The sequence below is a fragment of the Ailuropoda melanoleuca genome, chromosome 12 (genome assembly GCF_002007445.2).
Source record: "Ailuropoda melanoleuca isolate Jingjing chromosome 12, ASM200744v2, whole genome shotgun sequence".
Taxonomy (NCBI): Eukaryota; Metazoa; Chordata; class Mammalia; order Carnivora; family Ursidae; genus Ailuropoda; species Ailuropoda melanoleuca.
The window spans coordinates 54,387,785-54,409,469 of record NC_048229.1 but is presented as its reverse complement, the minus strand read 5'-3'; the positions used below and the strand labels follow the sequence as shown (position 1 = coordinate 54,409,469).

The window sequence follows — 21,685 nt, the reverse complement described above, 5'->3', positions numbered from 1 at the left end:
AGCCTTGAAGACTTTATGCTCAGTGAAATAAGCCAGTCGCAGAAGGGCGAATATTGTATTGTTCCACTTCTATGAACAGAGACAGACAGAAAGTGGAATGGGGGCTGCCAGGGCCTGGGGGGGGTTGGGGGGTTACTTTTTCATGGGGATGGAGCTTCAGTCTGGGAAGATGGAAAGGTTCTGGAGGTGGATGGTGGTGACGGGTGGACAACCACAGGAACGTACTGAATGTCACTGAAGTGTACATTTAGAAATGGTTAAAATGGTACACTTTATGTCGTGTTTATCTTACCACACACAAAAACTTTTAAGAAATCACTAAGGAAGGCCATATGGAAAACAAAAAACTGAATGTTAAAAAAAAAAAAAACAACCCTTTTTTGTAATCAAGAGAGAAGTACCTGGCTCCAAGCTCAAGGTCTAGATTGAGGACAGTGATGATGAGTCCTACCACACACAGATTTTAAGGACACCGTCACACAGGTCACCTTGTGGCTCCTGCGTGCTTCCCAGTACTGAGGCAGGGCCTTTTTCCTTCAGCTTTGCCCAGCCCTGTCATTCGTAATAGACAAATGAAAAGTCCCAGAAGCCGGTTCTATTTGGGAAGGCTTTCTTCTGTTCCAGGCTTCGGTGGTTAATATGCTTGACAAATTTCAGAGTCTCTCTGTCTCTGTAGACCAGTGCCAAAGAGTTGTTTTCTGGATTCACTGTTAGCAGCTGAAATAAGCAAATACAATGATACATCAGAACAGAGAACTTATTCTCAACTCTTTTCTTCAATGATTCACCACTGAACAGATGGTTTTCACATCATGCACTTAGACTGGCGATAGGGGATCTTTTAAAAGATCCTTTACTAGGAGGAGCTATTGCGCTGGCTGTTAAGGCATCTTCCAATGAGCCCCATTCCAACACATACCCAGAAAGATTTTACCTAATGCATTTATTTCTTACTATATAGGAAGATTACATAGGAATCCACCATGTAGCTCTTAGCTTACATGGAATTCCTCAGTGTAGAATAAATGCTTACTGATTACCCTTTGGCATCTTTATTCCTTGCCGAGTACTTTCCACTAGAAATTAGAACCACTGCCAGGCAGACCATCATGGATTTCTCAGCTAAAGACACTGGCAGAAGGTCGTGAAACTTGGGTCTCTGAAGAATGAAAGCTTCCTCAAGAACTAAGAAGGGCAGTTTGCTGTCAGAAGCAACTTACCTCTTCATCTTCACCTTTGGCAATGTAGGAAGTAAAGCCACCATATTCTGGCTCCCAGCCTTACAGAGGGAAAACAAACAGCATTCAGAAAGCTCTCACTGCAAGACTTCCAGCCTCTGCTTCCATCGCTGATCCCATGCTGCTTAAAACTGGGGGCTCTGGGAGCTCAGTAGTAATCAATTCTATGACTTATGAGCTTGAATTTACCATTAAATCAACATTGAGTAAGAACTGAAAACTAAGAATTGAATGTAAAACGCACCCGGAAGGACAATTACCTAAAAGATGTAGATCTGGGGGGTTACTTGGAGGGAAATTACAGTTTGGTCCACATCTCCCATACCTTAGTCACAGATATAAATCCTTTGGGTTGGGAGACTGAAGTTCATGACCCCCAGGGTCCCCTCCAACAGGGAGCTTCTGTGATCTGCGATCCTGGCCAAGGCACATCACTTCTTAATTGGTCTGGAGGGGGTCACCAGGAGACTGCCCCTCTTAAGGGAACAGTTAGTTCACTGTTGTCCTTCCTGCCTCTTACCTTCACAGCCACAGTAGAGAAGTAAGTCCAGGGCAAATTCAGTCTTGCTGTTGTCATGGATCAAAGTGTAGTGACCAGTCTTCCAACGCCTCAGTTCTCCCTGGCACATGGGAACACTTGAGTCTAAAGAAGAAACAACAGAAGGCCAGAAAAAACTTAAAGTAAGTTTGATACAGGGGCACCTGGGTGGCTCAATCAGTTGAGCATCTGACTCTTGATCTCAGCTCTGGTCTCGATCTCAGGATTGTGAGTTCAAGCCCCGTGTTGGGTTCCATGCCGGGTGTGGAGCCTGCTTTAAAAAAAAAAAATACCTTTGATACAACTGCTAGTTTGCAAGGGAATAATAAGTAGGAATGATCCAGCACTAAAGGGAAACCATTCCCATAAACCCTCTGAGCTACTGCTCCACCAAACCAGCCTTACTTATAGTGACTGTCAGAAACGTATCGTGTGCTATTTGGTGGGCTGGGCGGGGGACGACTTGACGTTCTATTTCTTTCTTTATAAGAAGTCTTAGATGGAATATACATTTAGCTGCCAAAATAAAGAATTATAACATGAATAAATATTATAATTTTAAATAGATTCCCCCTGCCACCTGCCTGCATCTCCTATTATTAACGTCTTATCTTAGTGTGATTCATTTCTCCCTTCCTCCTACTCCCTTCCAGCCACTGATTTTACTCTCTCCTTAATTCTGCCTTTTCCAGAATGTCATAGAGTTGGAACCATACAATAAGTGGCCTTTTCAGACTGCCTTCTGCTCAGCAACATGCACCTACGGTTCCTCCATGTCTTCTCCTGGAGGGTCGAGCTTGATCGCTTGTTTCTTTTTTTTTTTTTTTTTAAAGATTTTATTTATTTATTCGACAGAGAGACAGCCAGCGAGAGAGAACACAAGCAGGGGGAGTGGGAGAGGAAGAAGCAGGCTCATAGCAGAAGAGCCTGATGTGGGGCTCGATCCCATAACGCTGGGATCACACCCTGAGCCGAAGGCAGACGCTTAACCGCTGTGCCACCCAGGCGCCCCTCGCTTGTTTCTTTTTAACTTCATTCTTTTGTGGTCAGAGAAGCTACTTTGTATGACATCTGTCTTTTATTTTTTTATTTTTTACTTTTCTAAAGATTTTGTTTTTAGGTAAGCACTATACCCAACGTCGGGCTTGAATTTACAACCCAAGATCAAGAGTCACACTCTCCACCAACAGCCAGCTGGGTGCCCCGGTATCTTTTAAAATCTACTGAGACTTAATTTGTGGCCTAACTTATGGTCTGTCCTGGAAAATGTCCCACATTCATTTGAGAAGAATGTATATGCTATAGTTGGGGGGGGGGTAGAATGCTGTGTATTACGCCTGTTCCATGTAGCTGGTTGATTGGGTTAAGTCCTCTTGGGCGTTAACCTCTCCAACTACTACTGTAGAACTGTCTGATTTCTCTCTCCAATTCTGTCAGTTTTCGCTTCATATATTTTCGGTCTGTCATCAGGTACATAAGGATTTATAGTTGTTGTATCTTCCTGCTGTATTGAACTTTTAAAACTATAGAATGTCCTTTGTCTCTTCTAATCTTTCTTATTTAAGTTCTGTTTTGTTTGGGGGCCTGGCTGGCTCAGTTGGGAGAGCATGCAACTCTTGATCTCAGGGCCATGAGTTCGAGCCCCACATTGGGCGTGGAGACTTACTTAAAAAAAAAATTAAAAAATGGAAAAATAAAATAAATAAATAGAGTCTATTTTGTTTGATATTAGTAGAGCCACTCCTGCTCTCTTCTGGTTACTATTTGCATGGAACACCTTTTTCCATTCTTTTATTTTTAATCTGTTTGTGTCTCTGGGTCTCAAGTGAGTCGCTTGTAGACAGCAGACAGTTGAATCCTGTGTTCCCTTCTATTCTGCCAATCTCTGTCTTCTGATTGTCATTTACATTTACGGTAACAACTAGGAAAGAGGGGCTTAATTCTGTCATCTTGCTATTTGTTTTCTAAATGCTTTATAAAAGCTTTTTTGTCTCTCATTTCCTGCATGACAGTCTTTTGTGCTTAGTTGATTTTTTGGTATTGAAATGTTTAAATTCCTCTCTCATTTTCTTCTGTGTACATCTTATAACTATTTTCTTTGTGGGTACATGTGGGTTAAAACCTCTCATTTGAGTTTATGCCAGTTGAACTTTAATAAAATGCGAATAGTCTGCTCCTTTACGGCTTTGTTCCCACCCTTTTCTTTAAGAGGACGAACTTTACAGTTATTTTCACAATTACCTCTGTATTCCCACCTGCTCTGGCCCAGGGCCTTGCATACAGCAGATGCTCAGTAACAGAATAAAGCATCTTTTGGCTGCCTGTATAGACTTTTTTCAAGTTCTAGGTTCCCATGAAAACGAAACCAAAAAGGAATAGAGACTAACAGCTACTTTTTAAAAAAGCCTATGAGGCCCCACTGATCTTCACCTGATTCCTTTTAGGGTCCAGGTATAGATGCCAGTATCAATTATTAAGGAGAGCCAACCTTTAGCTTAAAGAAAGGCTATCCTGTACCTTGACTAGCACAGAAAATGCCACCTGGCTCTGGTTGTGCTAAATCCGTGGTGACCAAAGCGACAGGTCAGTCAGTCGGGGAGGCCACAGAATCTGCCTTATGCTGCTTGTGGTTCTCGCGTCACACTGCTGGCTTTGTTTCCGTGGCAGCTCCCTCCCTTGTCTTTGTTCTTCTTCTTTTTTTTTTTTTTTTTAAAGATTTTATTTTATTTATTCGACAGAGATAGAGACAGCCAGCGAGAGAGGGAACACAAGCAGGGGGAGTGGGAGAGGAAGAAGCAGGCTCATTGAGGAGGAGCCTGATGTGGGGCTCGATCCCGTAATGCCGGGATCACGCCCTGAGCCGAAGGCAGACGCTTAACCGCTGTGCCACCCAGGCGCCCCTTGTCTTTGTTCTTCTAACTGCAACAGGGGCCTTCCCCAGAAATCAGAGTGGAAGCAGGGAGAGTACAACTGAGGAGAGGAATCGGGCAGTAGACTTTCTCGTCTGATTTAGTAGGTGCTGAACCGTGTACGCTCAGTTACTGGTGCCAAAATTTCCACAGAAGCCTTACCCCTTAAATTTCCTATATTTTCCTCTTCTCGATCTTGTCTGTAGATAATGAAAGACTTCCTCTTTTTTTTTTTTAAGTCTATTTTATTTTTTTTTTACTAATCTCCACACCCAATGTGGGGCTTGAATTCATGTCCCTGAGATCAAGAGTCTTCTGTCTGAGCCAGCCAGGCGCCCTTAGACTTCCTCTACTTTTAATAATTTCCTTCTACCTATTTGCTTAAATTCAAGCAATTTTTTTAGGCTATTATTGGTCCTTGGCAGAAATAAGCTGTGTTCACCTTCTTCTCTTTGATGTTCTTATGTTTTAGAGTAGTTTGGGGCAAAGCCAGTCCTATTTCTGTCCACTGTTCGTATATTGTTAGCCTAATAAAATGTATGAGCTGCTCCTCCTACCTAGAACGTTCTTCCCACAGATCCTTCTTGTATTCTGATCTGAGCTTAGATGCCAGCTCCTGAGACAGGTTTTTCCAGTTGCCCGGTCACCTAAGAGGCCATTCGATCGTTCCTCAGCACACAACCCTATTCAAATTTTCTGCAAACTCCTTTCTTTATCTCCCATTTTCTCATGGTTTGTGTACACGTTTAATCTCCGTCTTCTCCCACTAGAACATAAACTCTGGGAGAACAGAGACCTTGTTTGTTCTGTCCTCCAGTGCCTGAAACAGGCCTAGCAGATCATAGATGCTTGCGTAATATTTGTTGGCTGAAGCAATGATTGAATAGTGAATGCTTAACGGTAAATAAGGACGAATCATAACAATGGCTTACCTTTCTTTGCTTCATTTTCCTCTGACTCTGGCTCTGTCTGCTCCTTGGTCTGCTGGCTGTTGTTGCGGAAGGCCGTCTGCTGGCTCTCTGGCCCAGGGGAGCTCTGGCTCGTCCCTTCTTCAGTGTTATCGGCAGCAGAGGCGCCTTCTCCCTCTTTTTGGTTCTCCACCTCATCCTCTTCTGAAGGGGCCAAGAAGTGAAGTTTCAGGCCTGTGAAGTTGGACAGGAGCAAGAACAGAGCCTCGGAGCGAAATAATTCCATGCAGTCCTTCAGAATGTCAGGAAGCTCGCTCTCCTCAGCTTTCTCATAAAACCTGGAAAGCAGTGATGCCAAGTTGTTCATCAAAGCCACACCTGTACAATTACTGATGGAAGAAAAGCTGATCATTAGTTTTGCACCCTGCGCCCTAAGTCCTGGCACAGCCTACTAAAGCACAGGTTGTTATAACAGTGAGATTCTGTCAGGGCCTGCCACTGGATGTCCCTGGAAATGAAACATCACCAGGGCCAATGTCCCATTCCTGGCAAATGTCCTATTATCGGAAGAGAGCCTTGCAGACAAACAGGCAGGGACTGAACACAAAGGCAAATGTCTCGGTTCTACCTTTTGTTAGGGGGACCTCGGCTGCTCCATTTCACGTCTCCTTTCTCCAAAGCCTCACAGACCTCTGCAAATTTCTCAGGCTGGAAAATGAGCAAAGAAAGAAGCAGTTAGTGAGTCTCTCTGTGATCCCACACTGGTCTTGCAGGTGGAGCCACTCGGCAGAATCATGCTGGCTGATTCCTAAAAGGGCCAGTGGACATTCACCCCTTCCGCCCAAGCTCCCCCAGGCCTGATACAGTGTGGCCAGGACAGAGCTTGGATAGATCATCAGCATGCTTTAGCCAAGAGACCTGAGGGCCAGTTTGGGCTATTTCCTTTAGTGGTTGTATATCTCATGTCAAATCGCTAAATCTCTCAGACTCCTGAACTTACAAAATGAAGATCATAATGCAGTCTCTTCAATTCGTAAGATGTGAAGAAAAAACAATGAAACTACTTAATAGTCAATGTCATCACACTGACAGTCTCTGCAGGCCTCACCTTTACGTAATCAGCTTTCTAAATAGAGAAAGCCAAGGGGAGAGCAGGAAGCTGATTAATCTACTGGAATTTGCTCCACAAGAGGCTTTCTATGTACTTGTTTAATGTGGCTTCCCAAGGAGTGTTCTCAAAACAGCAGTCCTATCTGCTGTAAAACAGGAAAGAGGATCCCAAAGCCTGGTTTAGGTAAGCCAAATAAAATAGGATCAAACAAGTTTATTTACTAGAATACTTCTCAAACTCCTTAATATGCTAATGTCAGCTTTAAAATTCTGAGAGAGGGGGAGGGAGAGAGAGAAAGGGAGAGAGGGAGAGAGAAGTAGGTGGTATGTTTCTCATGGAGGAANCCAACTTTAAAATTCTGAGAGAGAGAGGGGGAGGGAGAGAGAGAAAGGGAGAGAGGGAGAGAGAAGTAGGTGGTATGTTTCTCATGGAGGAACAGCTCTTGGGACTGGGCTTCCATGGGACCCAGAGTCAAACAGTGAAGCGTCACACCAGTGTCTACGATCTCGTTTGGCCCTCACAACAACTCTTCAGGACGAACAAGGCAGGTCTTATCCCAGTTTAACTGAAGAAGAACTAACTACAAGCTCTGGGAGATTCAGTGATTTGTTCGTTAGTAAAACCACAGAGCCAGGACATGAGTATGAAGTCTTCTGACTCCTGTTGTAGTTCCCTCTCCACTGAAACGTGCTGCGTATCACTGTCAAACAGTTATTAATAGGTGTTGCTCAGTTCACAATTTATCTTTTACTAAAAGCGATAGTAAGCTGATAGGAAACCATATTAATCAAATGAATAGGAAGGAAGCTACATACAACTCCTTCTCAGTGTAGAAATGTGTGTGCGTGCGTGTACCATTAAGGTTCCAGAAAACTGGGGAACACCCGAGGGACTCTTAACTCACTAAGCATACAACCGATACCAATGTTAGCTACTAGCATCACTTGTATACTTTATGAAACAGATGATATAAACATTCTAACCAGGAACTAACCAAAAACTCCTTTAATGATGCCTGTTTACCCACCCAAGAAGCAATAAAGACAAAAACAAGTTGGTATATCAGTAAGATTTTGTTAGGGACTGCCACTGATGTCCCCAAGATACACTGGACAGCACCTGCTGGCTTACCTTAAGGAACTCCTTTAGGAGAATTTCAGACCTTTCTTCAAACTCTTCTTGAATTTGAACTTGGTAATCCATGTCCAGATAAGTAGGGTTGATCCAATCATACAAAATTTCATGCTTACAAAGAAGCAGCAAATGCAAAACGTGAATTAACAATTCCTATTGCTTTTGTGCTTACATCATTTCGTGCTAGTAAAATCTATGCAAAGCCTCACTTTATAATCTTCTCCTTGTTATACATAAAAGTGCTGGAAAACTCTGCTTGAGAAAAAGACACTATCAAAAGTTTACCTAAGAAAAGCGAAAGAGGAAACTCAAAGTCCAGTTTCATTAGCAGGAAAACAAACCATAGGGTAAAGCTTCTAAGATAAGAATCCCGACAACAGGCATTTATCCTTACATCTTGTGGGATGTGAGAGCTCCGAGGTATGAGAGGTTCAAAGTAGTTGGGAGGCCGGGTCAGTGAAGGACCATGGAACCAGCCACTTATGGACAAACGCGACTTTTCTTCAGATAGGACTTCAGACACCTGAAAGGACAAGGCCAGCAGTGCATGAATGCACCCGCTGAGGGGGACAATTGCCAGCCAAGGTGCGCTCACTTCCGGATCTGACACACTGGATGCATGCACAACCGAGCCACGGAAGTCCAACAGGAAGCTCTCACATTTCGGTAACAGTGGACTAAAAAGCATGATCCTTAGTACCCTGTATATTTGTGGTTTATAATCTTTACCTGGTGAAACGATACTGGAGACACTTCAAAGAAAACCAGCGTGTTCCATGAAGGGATAAGAGACTTGACGATCTGCTTCGGCTGAAAGTGTTCTGCAGCAGGAGAGAACACAACCACAAATGTGGTTTCGTTACCAGTAACCCCTTTCAGGCCGCCTCGTTTCACTCTGACAATTCTCAGATTTCTAAGGGGAACCAGATGTACCCTGCAGATCCCAAAACACCGTCCCCTTCCATCTGTTTCACTCAGTTCTGCTAGCTGACCATTGTTCTTACTACGCCACCTGTCTGTTATCAGTGAGGGCTGGAATACGTTTGTAAAGTTTTCTAGAGTCAACATCTGGTGTCAGCCGTTAGGAAACAAGCCCGACTTCCTGTCTGGCGGACCGGCCCTGGCCGACCAATGGCCCCAGGCAGCTTTCTACGGTCAGTACTCAGGAGGTCGGTACTCAGGACTCCACCTCTGGGGTAACGACTCCAAGTACAATGTGAAGAGGCGGCTGTCAGGGCTGGTGTCTGCTCCCCCTGCGGTCGTCACCCGAGTGAATGGCTTCCTGCTCCTCAGAGGAGGACACACGCTGGGTGTACGAGCTCCGAAGTAGCTACTGGTGCTGACGCGCATGCGTTTGTCTTACCATCAACATCATACAGGTCCAGGGTGCCCCCCAAGCTCCTGTCCCAGGGAGGAACCAGGTAAAGAATGAAGGCGATCCGGCGCCCTTCCAGCTCATCATCATGGCAGAGGAGGGCGTCTGCAATAGCACAACACGCACTTTAATGTCCCTGTGCCGACAAGGAGCAGCCGCTAATCTGGTCCTGCATTTTATTTTATTTTATTTTTTAAAGATTTTATTTATTTATTTATTTGACAGAGACAGCCAGCGAGAGAGGCAACACAAGCAGGGGGAGTGGGAGAGGAAGAAGCAGGCTCCCAGCAGAGGAGTCTGATGTGGGGCTTCATCCCAGAATGCTGGGATCACGCCCTCAGCCGAAGGCAGACGCTTAACGACTGTGCCACCCAGGCGCCCCATGATCCTACATTTTAATCTCGGTTCATGTGATACTCACCTGTAATGGGAGCTCCTTCAGCTATAAAATGACACTTATTTCTCCTGTTTTATAATGGCAGACATACAACTGGGAACATGGAGAACTCTAAAAGCACTGAAGAGGACATATATGGACAGACCCCAGAGATAATCACCAACAATGTTTTTGCATATATCCTTCCAGTATTTTTCCTACATACGGTTGCCTTTAAAAAAAAAAAAGGGTGTCCTACAGTGGTTGTTTTGTGGTCTTTTTATTACCTGTCCCCATCACTATACCCACCTGACATTGCTGTTTTAATGGTCCTCTATTTTGCTATACGGATTATGAATTACCTTCTTTTTCTTTTAATTAATCCACTCATTAATTGTTTCCATTTCTCATCTATTAAGAAAGATGCTTCAGTGGACAAATGAGTATCACTGTACATAGATCTTTTGGTAGTGGTTTCTGTTAATTTCTTGAGCTAAAACTTCTAAAAGCTGTTAGGTGGCACTGAGCAAGGGAGGCATCCCTGCAGGGCAGGACAGGGCAGGTATGCTTCGGTGAACTGTGATCATTCACACATGGAGGGATCGTTTTGATAAAGAAATATACTGAAGGTAACGGAAGCCCTGGTTCTTACTGGTGAGGAAGGCAATTACAAATACGGAAATGGAGAAATCGGGGATAAATCCTATGGTGTTGAATTGGAACCAGAGGAATCAATGTGAATTGAGTTTCCTATGTAGATATTTAGTTAGATATCTACATATTTCTAGATACTGACATACATAAACATGTAAACGTATGTGCACATCCGTGTATTCGCTACCTCTTCTAGACTGAAAGGCCTGGGAGCAGTGACACCCTAAGAGCAAAAACGCTTAAGAGTCCAGATCTTCATTTTTAAGCATCATTCATCACTAAAAGAAATCGGGGTTCTTTGAAAGAATGGCTAACTCTGGGTCTACAGCAGGGGACATATAAGATGAGCCAAGGAAAACCTTGTTTTGCTAGGAAGTAAGATAAGAATGATGGGGACACATTAAGAGGACACGGAAATCAGTTTAAAGGGGCTCCCCTTGACCAAATCAGGGACAAGATGAGCATCACTATAACAGAGCCGCTGATTATAGCTCATTACATAGCGACCCATAAATCCACACTGATGTAAATAAATATATACATAAATAAATGGGAAGAGACGAAGGCTTCCTTTACAGAAGGACAACCAGTAAATGTAAAGGGAATGCCAGAGGATGCTAAAATAAGCGAATCAAAGTTGGAGGAGAAATGAGATAGTGACATAATCTTTAAGTATCTCCCCACAAAATTCTTATTCACTTACAGAAAGAAAAAGAACAAGGTTACAGTGGGAAAACATGACAACAGTTACCACCTTATTTAAGTAATCAAAGTTAGTATCACTAGCTATGACACATAGAAACCATATACCACTTGATATGATGCAGTAAAAAACCCACATAATTAATTCTGTAACATTCCTACCAAAAATGCAAGGCTTGAAGCTAACCACGAGGCATCAGACAAACCCAAATTGAGGGCAGATTTACAAAAAAGTCATCTGTAAACCTTCAGAAGCATCAAGATCATGAAAGTCAAGGCAAGACTGAAGAACTGTTCTAGATTGAGGGAGACCAAATAAGGCATGACGACTACACGACCCTGGATGGGATACTTTTGCCATCAAGGATCGAACAGTGGAACTTGAATGGAGCCTGTGGATTAGATGGCAATAATGTATGGATCCTAATTTCCTGATTTTTTTGATGGTTTATCGCCATCATCTAGGAGAATGTCCTTGTCGTAGGAATCACTGAAGTATGTGGGGGTTCCCGGAGCAGGGCGGCAACCTACTCTCAAGTAAAACGGGAAAAAACTATTTGTACTATGCTTGCTACTTTTCTGTAAGTTTGAAATGATTTCAATCAAAAAGAAAACAGTTTTGAAAAAAGGGTGTATGACAGGACTCGTCCTGTGTATCGCTCAGCCCCAACAAGTGGTTACCAATGTATACGTCCCCCGTTATATTTTAGACTGGATGAGAGTCAACCTACATCAAAATTCTACTCAGGAAAACAAACCAAAACACTTTTCCTTCCAGGTGGAAAAGAAAACATGCTTTCAAAAAGACATATCTATGCTCACAAAGGGAACTGGTGACAATGGATACCTCAGAAGAGAAAGGGGGACAAGGAGAAAGTGCAGGGGCCTGTCGGTTTATAGTGTACCCTTCTACATTGTTTGAAGATTTTCCCTTAAGAATGTTGTCCGTTCTTGCCTTCAAAAGAACAACAACAAAAAAAAAAAAAAAAAAAAAAAAAAAAAAAAGGNAAAAGAAAGAAAAAGAGGTGCTGAGGTATTCGCTCCCTAGGAGGCCTAGGAGTAGAGTTAACAATACCACCTCTGGGCTTCCTGACACTGTACATGGAGTTGGTGTGTGTGTGCGTTATCAGCATTTTTCTGCAAATGTGGTCAACAGCTTTCATCATATTTCCAGCAAAGGAACCACTGCTTTATACCTTCCAATAAGATGGGCGTTTTGGTATACGAGCCGGGTCAACTCTTCCTCATTAAGAAGGTCCTAATGCTATGGGGGGGACGTCTCCTACTCTAGGATTCTGGCACACTGACGCTAGCTCGCTGACACTGTGTAGTTAAAGCCTGTAAGTTCTCCAGACATCAAGGGCTTCTTACCAGAGAATTCATATTTAGCACAGGACATGTCAATAGTTGATTCCAGGTCAATCTTGGAAATGTTAGCAAGCCAAGTCCGGAAATCTTCAAACAGAACTTTCCTAGAAATGTCAACAAAGGTAACTTGTTAGCCACAGCCTTTGGATCTCGGCCACAGCTACTTTTTCCTGGAGGCTGCAGTAGCTTCTTTACTTTAAACTCGCTCCGTGTAGGACTTGGAACTGAAATAAAGAGAAAGAAATGCAAACCCATCTACTGTAATATAGTTTTGCTCTGCTATTTTTTACTTTCTTCCTGTTGAATTGATAGTATGCCCTATCACGGCAGTGCTCTGTCCTCTGTCATAATTTAGCATACTGATTCCTCTTTCCGAGGTTACCGATTTTTAGACACGTTTTTCGGCACTAAATACTACTCCACCGTTTAATGACCACTTGGGTGACACGGTTGTAGATTAAAAAATTTAAGTTGCAATAACGGTGAATACTATGCTAACTGTGTAGGACCAGAAAAACCTTTCACAGAAGTTCTGATGCTAGCACGATACCAGTAAGATATGCCAAACATTTCCATTCACCAGCTAATGGGGCTCTGTGTATAGAAATCTCTTTAACATAATTTATAACTCACTCAGCCAATCAACTTTGAAATTACACGAATCTTGTTGAGTTGAAAACATTTTTTTTTAAAGATTTATTTATTTATTTGACAGAGAGAGACAGTCAGAGAAAGTGGGAACATAAGCAGGGGGAGTGGGAGAGGAAGAAGCAGGCTCCTAGCGGAGGAGCCTGATGTGGGGCTCAATCCCGTAACACTGGGATCACGCCCTGAGCCGAAGGCAGACGCTTAACGACTGCGCCACCCAGGCGCCCCGAGTTGAAAACATTTTGAAAGGACTTACATGAGTTCACATTTGGTACAGACAGAATTTTTTGGATCATCTTGGTCCAAATGTACGCAATTGAAATTCCCATAAAATGTAACCGTGCTGTTCGTAACTAAATATCAGGTCTCCAGACTGATCTCCTAAGATTTTAATACCAAGTCCCTTTTCTACACTATAGGTTACCAAACCAAAAAATTCTATGAAACACTGAGCTAGGTTGGTCCATCCAGAAATGCCATGTAATTTCAAAAACAGAATCGCAGATTATATCAAATGAGCCAGCAGAGCAAAGTGTTAAACCAGGCTTGAGATGTGGGTGGCAAACATTTCTGCAGAATCTTGATGTTTTAAGCAACTATTATCAAAGCCTTAAATCCTTCTTTTTCTGGTAACATTGGCTTCGTCAAATGTATTCCATAAAGACCTCTTCCTCTAGACACTCTATGAAAGTGTCACAAGGACAGGGTTATTTTCTGTCGTTATTCTCATTTGTTAATTGAATTTATTGGAGAAATCACAGAGCCCAACTGGGAAGTATAAAGGTTATTTTCTGTCGTTATTCTCATTTGTTAACTGAATTTATTGGAAAAATCACAAAGCCCAACAGGGAAGTATAAAGATCACCTTTCTATAGACCAAGGAATCCCATCTCCCACACCATCCAGCTTTACCCTGTGGGTATAGAATGGAACCTCAGTCCCACGGGAAATGTTTACCAGAGGTGTGCTGTGAACTAAGGAGATAATGCCTTACAGTGTGATCATCTCTCTTTGGAACAACAACAAAAGGTCTAAACAAATATGAAATATTATCAGTTGCAGTTAATACATGAGCAATACTTCATAATTTGGAAGAATTAATAATCTGTGCAGGCTGTCATCATATATCAAAATGTCCCAGAGGAAAAGAGAATGAGAAAAACAATGACTTCTGTATAAATGAAAAACAGTCTTTACAAAGTAACATCTGCCTATTGTAGCAAAACTAGGGGAAAAACCCTCTATAAGTAAAAATAAACTGTTAAAAAAAAATCTGAAATCCTACTAGCCAGATTTAAACATCCCATTCTTCTCTCTTTCCCTTTGTATACAGATAGCCAAATAGATCTCTTTTTTAAAAATCATTCACACTGTGTGTGCTGTTNTCTGAAATCCTACTAGCCAGATTTAAACATCCCATTCTTCTCTTTCCCTTTGTATACAGATAGCCAAATAGATCTCTTTTTTAAAAATCATTCACACTGTGTGTGCTGTTTTAACATCTCTTTTTTAAAGATTTTATTTATTTGACACAGAGAGAGAGAGAGAGAGCACAAGCAGGGGGAGTGGCAGGCAGAGGGAGAGGGAGAAGCAGACTCCCTGCTGAGCAGAGAACCTGACATGGGGCTCAATCCTAGCATCCTGGGATCATGACCTGACCCGAAGGCAGACGCTTAACCAACGGAGCCACCCATGCGCCCCCATCTTTTTCTCTGGACAAGTGTACTGCATCAATTCTAATATGCCTCCTCTGTAAGAAGTATCATTATTTTGCTATCACTTAAAAAATGTTGCCAATTAAAATAGGACACAACAGTAATTTGTGAAACACTGGATCTCAGCAGTGCTACAATGTGAAAAAAGAAAATGTATCTTAGAATTGGTGAAATCAGGGGCGCCTGGGTGGCTCAGTCATTGAGTGTCTGCTTTCAGCTCAGGGCATGATCCCAGGGTCCTGGGATCAAGCCCCACATCAGGCTCCCTGCTCTGCTGAGAGCCTGCTTCTTCCTCTCCCACTTCCCCTGCTTGTGTTCCCTCTCTCGCTGGCTATCTCTCTTTCTGTCAAATAAATTAATAAAATCTCTCTCTTTTTTTTTNATGGAGCCACCCACGCACCCCCATCTTTTTCTCTGGACAAGTGTACTGCATCAATTCTAATATGCCTCCTCTGTAAGAAGTATCATTATTTTGCTATCACTTAAAAAATGTTGCCAATTAAAATAGGACACAACAGTAATTTGTGAAACACTGGATCTCAGCAGTGCTACAATGTGAAAAAAGAAAATGTATCTTAGAATTGGTGAAATCAGGGGCGCCTGGGTGGCTCAGTCATTGAGTGTCTGCTTTCAGCTCAGGGCATGATCCCAGGGTCCTGGGATCAAGCCCCACATCAGGCTCCCTGCTCTGCTGAGAGCCTGCTTCTTCCTCTCCCACTTCCCCTGCTTGTGTTCCCTCTCTCGCTGGCTATCTCTCTTTCTGTCAAATAAATTAATAAAATCTCTCTCTTTTTTTTTAAAGATTTTATTTATTTATTTATTTATTCGACAGAGATAGAGACAGCCAGCGAGAGAGGGAACACAAGCAGGTGGAGTGGGAGAAGAAGCAGGGTCATAGTGGAGGAGCCTGATGTGGGGCTCGATCCCAGAATGCCGGGATCATGCCCTGAGCCGAAGGCAGACACTTAACCGCTGTGCCACCCAGGCGCCCCAATAAAATCTCTTTAAAAAAAAAAGAGAGAGAGACTTAAAAAAAAAAGAATTGGTGAAATCAGGTTTAACTTTATCATTCTCATATATNATAAAATCTCTTTAAAAAAAAGAGAGAGAGACTTAAAAAAAAAAGAATTGGTGAAATCAGGTTTAACTTTATCATTCTCATATATTAAAATTCACATGTTATATTCAACGGTTGTAGAGTTTTCTGCTCATGCTTTTACCATTATCTATATAAATCTCAATGCATGGCCATTTAATTTGTATATACTTTTTCACTATTTTGGGGCACCTGGGTGGCTCAGTGGGTTGAGGGTTCGACTCTTGATTTTGGCTTAGGTCATGATCTCAGGGTTGTGGGATCGAGCCCTGCACTGGGCTCCGTGCTCAGCAGGGTGTCTGCTAGAAGATTCTTTCTCCCTCTCCCTCTGCTCCTCCCCCAACTCACACTAGAGCATGTGCTCTCTCTCTTTCTTTTTCTCAAATGAATAAATCTTTAAAAAAATTTTTTTCACTATTTTAAACAACATTACAACATGCAATCTTGTATGGAATTTTCGAGCACATCCCTAATTAGTTTCTCAGGATAAATTCTTATAAGTGGAATGACACTACAAAAAGATAAGTATAATTTTAAGAGTTTTGATACATTTTTCNATTTTTTTCACTATTTTAAACAACATTACAACATGCAATCTTGTATGGAATTTTCGAGCACATCCCTAATTAGTTTCTCAGGATAAATTCTTATAAGTGGAATGACACTACAAAAAGATAAGTATAATTTTAAGAGTTTTGATACATTTTTCAAAACCATCATCTATGAAAGGGATCTATACTTCTGTCAACATTGGGGGTTTTTGTTTTGAATATCTGCCAACCTAATATGTGAAAAATGGTTCCAGCAGTGTCTCCTTGATTACTAACAACGTTGAACATTTTATCACTGAGAAGGTGGGCCCTGGACTCAAACTGACTTGAGTGTGTAGCTAGCTCCCTCGGTTTTCATCTAGGAGGCCTTGAAGAAGTTACTTCATCTCTCGCTCTGCTTTCTGCGCTACAAAATGGGATTATGACATAATGTTATATGATGTAACATTTTCCATACCCAACAAATATGATTAGTTGTTTACCTTAAAGCACAGATGTGAGGCTCTCTTCTCTTCTTCAAATCATCAGACTTGATCACAGAAAAACAAAACAAAACAAAAGGATTTCCGTCATATATTAGACACACAGAGGAGAGTGGTTCAGTGAGTGCCCTGGCAGTGTAGGATTGTGGGGAAGAGCCTGACTCTGAAGCCAGGCTGCCTCGGTTTGACCTGAGCGTCTAGCTTCTCTCAGTACATTCCTCCATGTTGCAGCAGCATTGCTATGCTGTTCCTGTTCCTGGCTGAGTAATATTCCATCGCGTGGCTAGACCACACTCATCTATCCATTCATCAGGTGATGGACATTGGGTTCTTTCCATTTTTTTAGATATTATGAATAATGCTGCTATGACCATTTATGTACTTGTTTTTATGTGCACGTTTTCAATTCTCTTGGGTCTACTGTCGTTTTAAAAAAACTCAATGGCTGTGATTGTGTAGGCGGGCAAGAGTGGAAGCAGTAAGACTGGCTACTAAACTAACAGAATAATCCTGATGAGAGGCAAAGATGCCTTGGCTGGCTGTTGGTAGTGCAAGTGGAAAGAATTGGGCTTTTCTGGATATGTTTTGAGGAGACAGCCTGCAACATTTCCTGAGGAACTAGGTATGAGGTGAGAGAGGACCGGAAGGTTTTTAGCCTGAGCCACCTGGAAAGATTGAGTTGCCATTCACTGGGACAGGTAAACTTGCAGGTGGAGCAGATTTAGGGGAAGAAGATCAGGAGTTTAGTCTTGGACTTAAGTGTGAGACAATTAACAGATATCCAAGAGTAGAGGCAAAGCCATGAGAGTCCCTGGAAATCTGCCTGGAAGTGGCCCAAGGGCAAAGCCCTAAAGTACTCTATCATTAAGAAGTCAGGTACAAAAGGAAGACCAACCAAAGGAAACCAAGGGCTTGCCAGGGAGGTAGAAGGAAGACCAAGAGAGCATGGTATCCTGAAAGTAAAATAAAGAAATATCTCCAGGAGAAAGTAGTAACATAGTAGCTCAAATGTGGCTGCAAGGTCAAGCAAAATGAGTCCTGAAAACTGATGCCTGGATTTACTACCATGGAAGTTGTGAGTGACCTTGACAAGTATAGTTTCAGTGGAGTTGTAGGTAAAAGCCTGATGCAAAGTGGGCTTGACAGAGAATGGGAGAAGCAGTATTTGAGAAAGTACAGACAACTTATATGGAATTCTACTGTCAAGAGGAGCAGAGGAATGTGGTGAAGGGCAAAGTTAGGTCAAAAGCATTTTTTTCCTCAGGAAAAGATTTCATTCGTATGTCACAGGGAATAATACAGAAGAGAAGGAAAAACCAATGTATTCCCCTCATCGTAAAACAGGAATAGGAAGGTACTTTCTTCATAGGACTGTTATGAGGACTTAATGAATTAATAAAAATAAAGCACTTAGGATGGCATAAAGCATGCAGTCAATAATACTTGCTTTAAAATATCCAGAGTATCAGGCAACTCCTACTGACACACTTGCTGAGAAAGGTTGTAAGATGTCATAGACCCCATTATTAAGGTAATTCACAGCACAAGCAAAGAAATGGGGATATAAGCAAAGTTTGAAGGGACAGGAGACTGAAAATAGGTTTTCAGATGAAGAAGTTCAGTCCCAAAGTGAGCATAGTAAAAATTATTCACAGCAAAGTAGAGTTTCACCAAATACCCATGTGATCTAAAGTAATCTTTTCTCCCCCTCCTTATTACCCAGGGCCCTTTTCATTATTTTGCCACTCACTGACATCACAGTTAGAAGTATTTTCATCTACCAAATTGCATCGAGTAAAAACCTTTTCGATTTCTCAGTTTCAGTAATCAGAGATACATATAGCCCTAAATCAACAGAGAGACCTAGTGTTATTGAAGTTGATATAATTATAAAGGCAGACAGTTGTGGCTTTTAATTAACCTACGTAACTTTACTAGGATAAAAGTTTAATTTTCATGAGATTTCCTGACCTGTGTTTTATACGTGTTAAGGCCCAAAGATAGACAGACTGGGGGGGCACCTGGGTGGCTCAGTTGGTTAAGCATCTGCCTTCGGCTCAGGTCATGATCCCAGGGTATTGGGATCAAGTCCCACATCAGGCTCCCTCCTCAGCAGGGAGTATGCTTCTCCCTCTCCCTCTGGCTGCTGCTCCCCCTGCTTGTGCTCTCTCTTTCTGTCAAATAAATAAAATCTTAAAAAAAAAAAAAAAGATAGACTGGGGGACACAATCAGCTCTAGCGCAAAAGAATAAAAGCAAGAAAGGGAAATCCTGCTATTTACTCCCCTATCCCAGATAAAGAGAAATCAAAGAGTTAAATGCAAAGAAAACAAAGTAATCCTTCATCTTTTCCATTTGTATTTTATTCTGTGATTTTTTATTCTGATATCCATGAGATTTCATAAAGGATTTCTAAGAGTAATGTACACCATGTACTCACAAGATATTCCCCTCAAACTGGAGAAACTAATGACCTGTATTTCTATAACTAGACTGAGCCCCGTCTTCTAAGAGTAGAAAAACCAGCCTTGATTTTGATACGGTCTTTCCTGCCAAATTAAACCATCCACCAAAAAAAGAACCTTACTCTCCATAGACATACTGGGATGCAGCATACTGCAGTATATCAAGCTACCTAAAGACATGAACTCAAAAATTTAAATGGGTATTATTTTTCAACATACAACTCTCTTCAGCATACCAACCTCCATAATCCCCTTTGTTTATAATGTACTTAACTTACTGGCTTACTGTATTTCTTGACTATCTGTCACCATCACTAGCACCTCTCTTAGTTTAGATTTTGAAGTCTTACAGGGCAGGAACTGTCAGAGGCTCTCATGCAATAACTATAGCATCTAACACATCGTTAACAGTCAGTAAGCTTATGTGAAATGAATGAATGCTCTCAGCAATGTCAAGGCAAGGACCTTGCAAGGCAAACCCAATTTAAAACCTCAAGTCTAAAGGTAACGAATGATTTTGTAGATAATGCAGTTCTGAAGTGGAAGAGCGAATGTGAAAGGCAAATAAATACCTGCTGGAACTTATATAAATCGTTATACTTTTCATGGAAGTCCAGGTTCAAAAGTTCCTTCTGAAGCCCTTCCAGAAAGTTTTGGCTTTGGATGAAGTTTGGGATCACGCAGTGAAGAAAGGGATCCATGTCCATGACAATGGCCTCTGTTGGAAGGAAAACATTACTTATGGCTTTCTCCCCTTTTGTATTTTTGACCTGCGTAAAATGGCAGAGAGAATACAAAAGGGAATGGTCATGAATTTTCAGAAATCCAGTACCTAAAGACATGGGAGAAGAAGTATAAGCTCTTCCCTTTTTTCTTTACCCATTCAATACTACTTTTTAGATATATTGTGCTTAAAATACTAGTCCTTAGGGGTACGGGTGATGTCACTAAATTAAGATTCCTGCTCTTTTTTGAGTTTTTTAGTTCAATGATTAGCTATTGAACTGAATATATTTTAGATTCTTCATTCATTTCCCCTAAACTTAAAGTGAGAGGAGCAAATTAAAAATGAGAATAGAGGGGTGCCTGGGTGGCTCAGTTGTTTAGGCATCCGACTCTTGATTTTGGCTCAGGTCATGATCTCAGGGTTGTGAGATAGAGCCTTGTGGTGGGCCCCATTCTAGGCTGGGAGCCTGTTTAAGATTCTCTCTCTCCTCTCCCTCTGCCCACCCCTGACCCCTAAAAAAACGAGACTAGCAATACTGGCTGGCAATTTTTCTTCAACCCTGCTTTTTCTTTCCCCAAGTTACTGCTGGAGGAAGTTACAACATACACTTTTTGTTTTTTAATCAGTTCAAGCATAACTCTTCGATGCCTTGATTTTTGTCTCAACATTTTAGCCACTGCCTCTGATACTCTAGATTAGGGACCCCTCTAATATTAATAGTCAACACCACCACCTACCCCATGCCAAACACAGTGGTGCTTTACATGCATGATATCGCTTTATCTTCTCGGTAACCCTGTAGTAGACATTACTATTTCCATCCTACAGCTAAGGATATTGACAAGTCCCCGCGGGTACAGAGATTGCCCTTAAGACACTAAGCTATCACTTTCTATGTGCATCCAGACACCCAGGACTCACCACTTCAAAGCACTTAACAACTGAAACAAAAATCATGGCAAACTCTAGGAGGGAAAGCATGAGGCATGACGCAGAATTCTTATCCTCTAAAGTGATATATGAAGCTGAGTCTGGAATTGTTCAAGGTGGGTTCCTTCCCTTGCTCAACATTCATTTACTCCCATAGGTCACGTAGTCGACCTATAGGCGTGTAAAAACGAGTAAGGTCAGGTGCCAGCTATCTGGCAGCTCACAATAAATGCTCTGGCTACACGATTTTGGGATAACCGATCACTGCCTTCGGAGGAACTTCGAACTTGCATGCCCTCTGCTTCCCATCTCTCGGGCCTCCGTTTCTTCCTCTTCTCAGATTTCTAAATCCGAACTTGGAATGATAGAGGGCAGCAGAAGAGTCAGAGGTGGCCAAAGCCACAAAGTTTCCAAGGGTCTCTTCCCTCGTGGCCCCGCTGCCCGGGGCTCGGCTCGAGTGGCAGGACTTTCAGAGGCCCCTAGACCCTGCTCCCCCTTCACAGCACCCGGTTACCGTGACGGAACGGCGTCCTGCGGCTCCAGGCCTCAGACACCTGCTTTTTCAAGGTTTCTTCCGTGACAGCTTCCGAAAACTCCGCTATCACCTCCTTCTTCCCCTTTTTCCCGGTTCGGCCGGGGCCGGGCTCAGCTGGCCGTTTCCCACTCATCTTCTCTTAAGCTACAGACCCACGCCACACTGATTAAGCAGCGACTTTCCTAGCCTGACTACAATTCCCAGAATGCCCCCTTTCCCGTGTT

The 21,685-nt window shown here is 42.3% G+C and overlaps 1 protein-coding gene across 1 annotated transcript; it reads right to left on the bottom strand.

Annotated features, from left to right (window-relative positions):
- OGFOD1 (2-oxoglutarate and iron dependent oxygenase domain containing 1) lies at positions 1-21,670 on the bottom strand. The gene is made up of 13 exons (XM_002912247.4): positions 21,441-21,670; positions 19,842-19,987; positions 16,806-16,852; positions 12,317-12,417; positions 9,202-9,318; positions 8,568-8,659; positions 8,233-8,361; positions 7,836-7,949; positions 6,222-6,301; positions 5,618-5,931; positions 1,759-1,881; positions 1,221-1,279; positions 1-717 (listed from the first exon to the last, which is right to left on the bottom strand). The coding sequence occupies exons 1-13, from the start codon at positions 21,592-21,594 to the stop codon at positions 556-558; spliced, it is 1,638 nt and encodes a 545-aa protein (XP_002912293.2). The 5' UTR covers positions 21,595-21,670; the 3' UTR covers positions 1-555.
- Between the last annotated feature and the right edge of the window lie 15 nt (positions 21,671-21,685).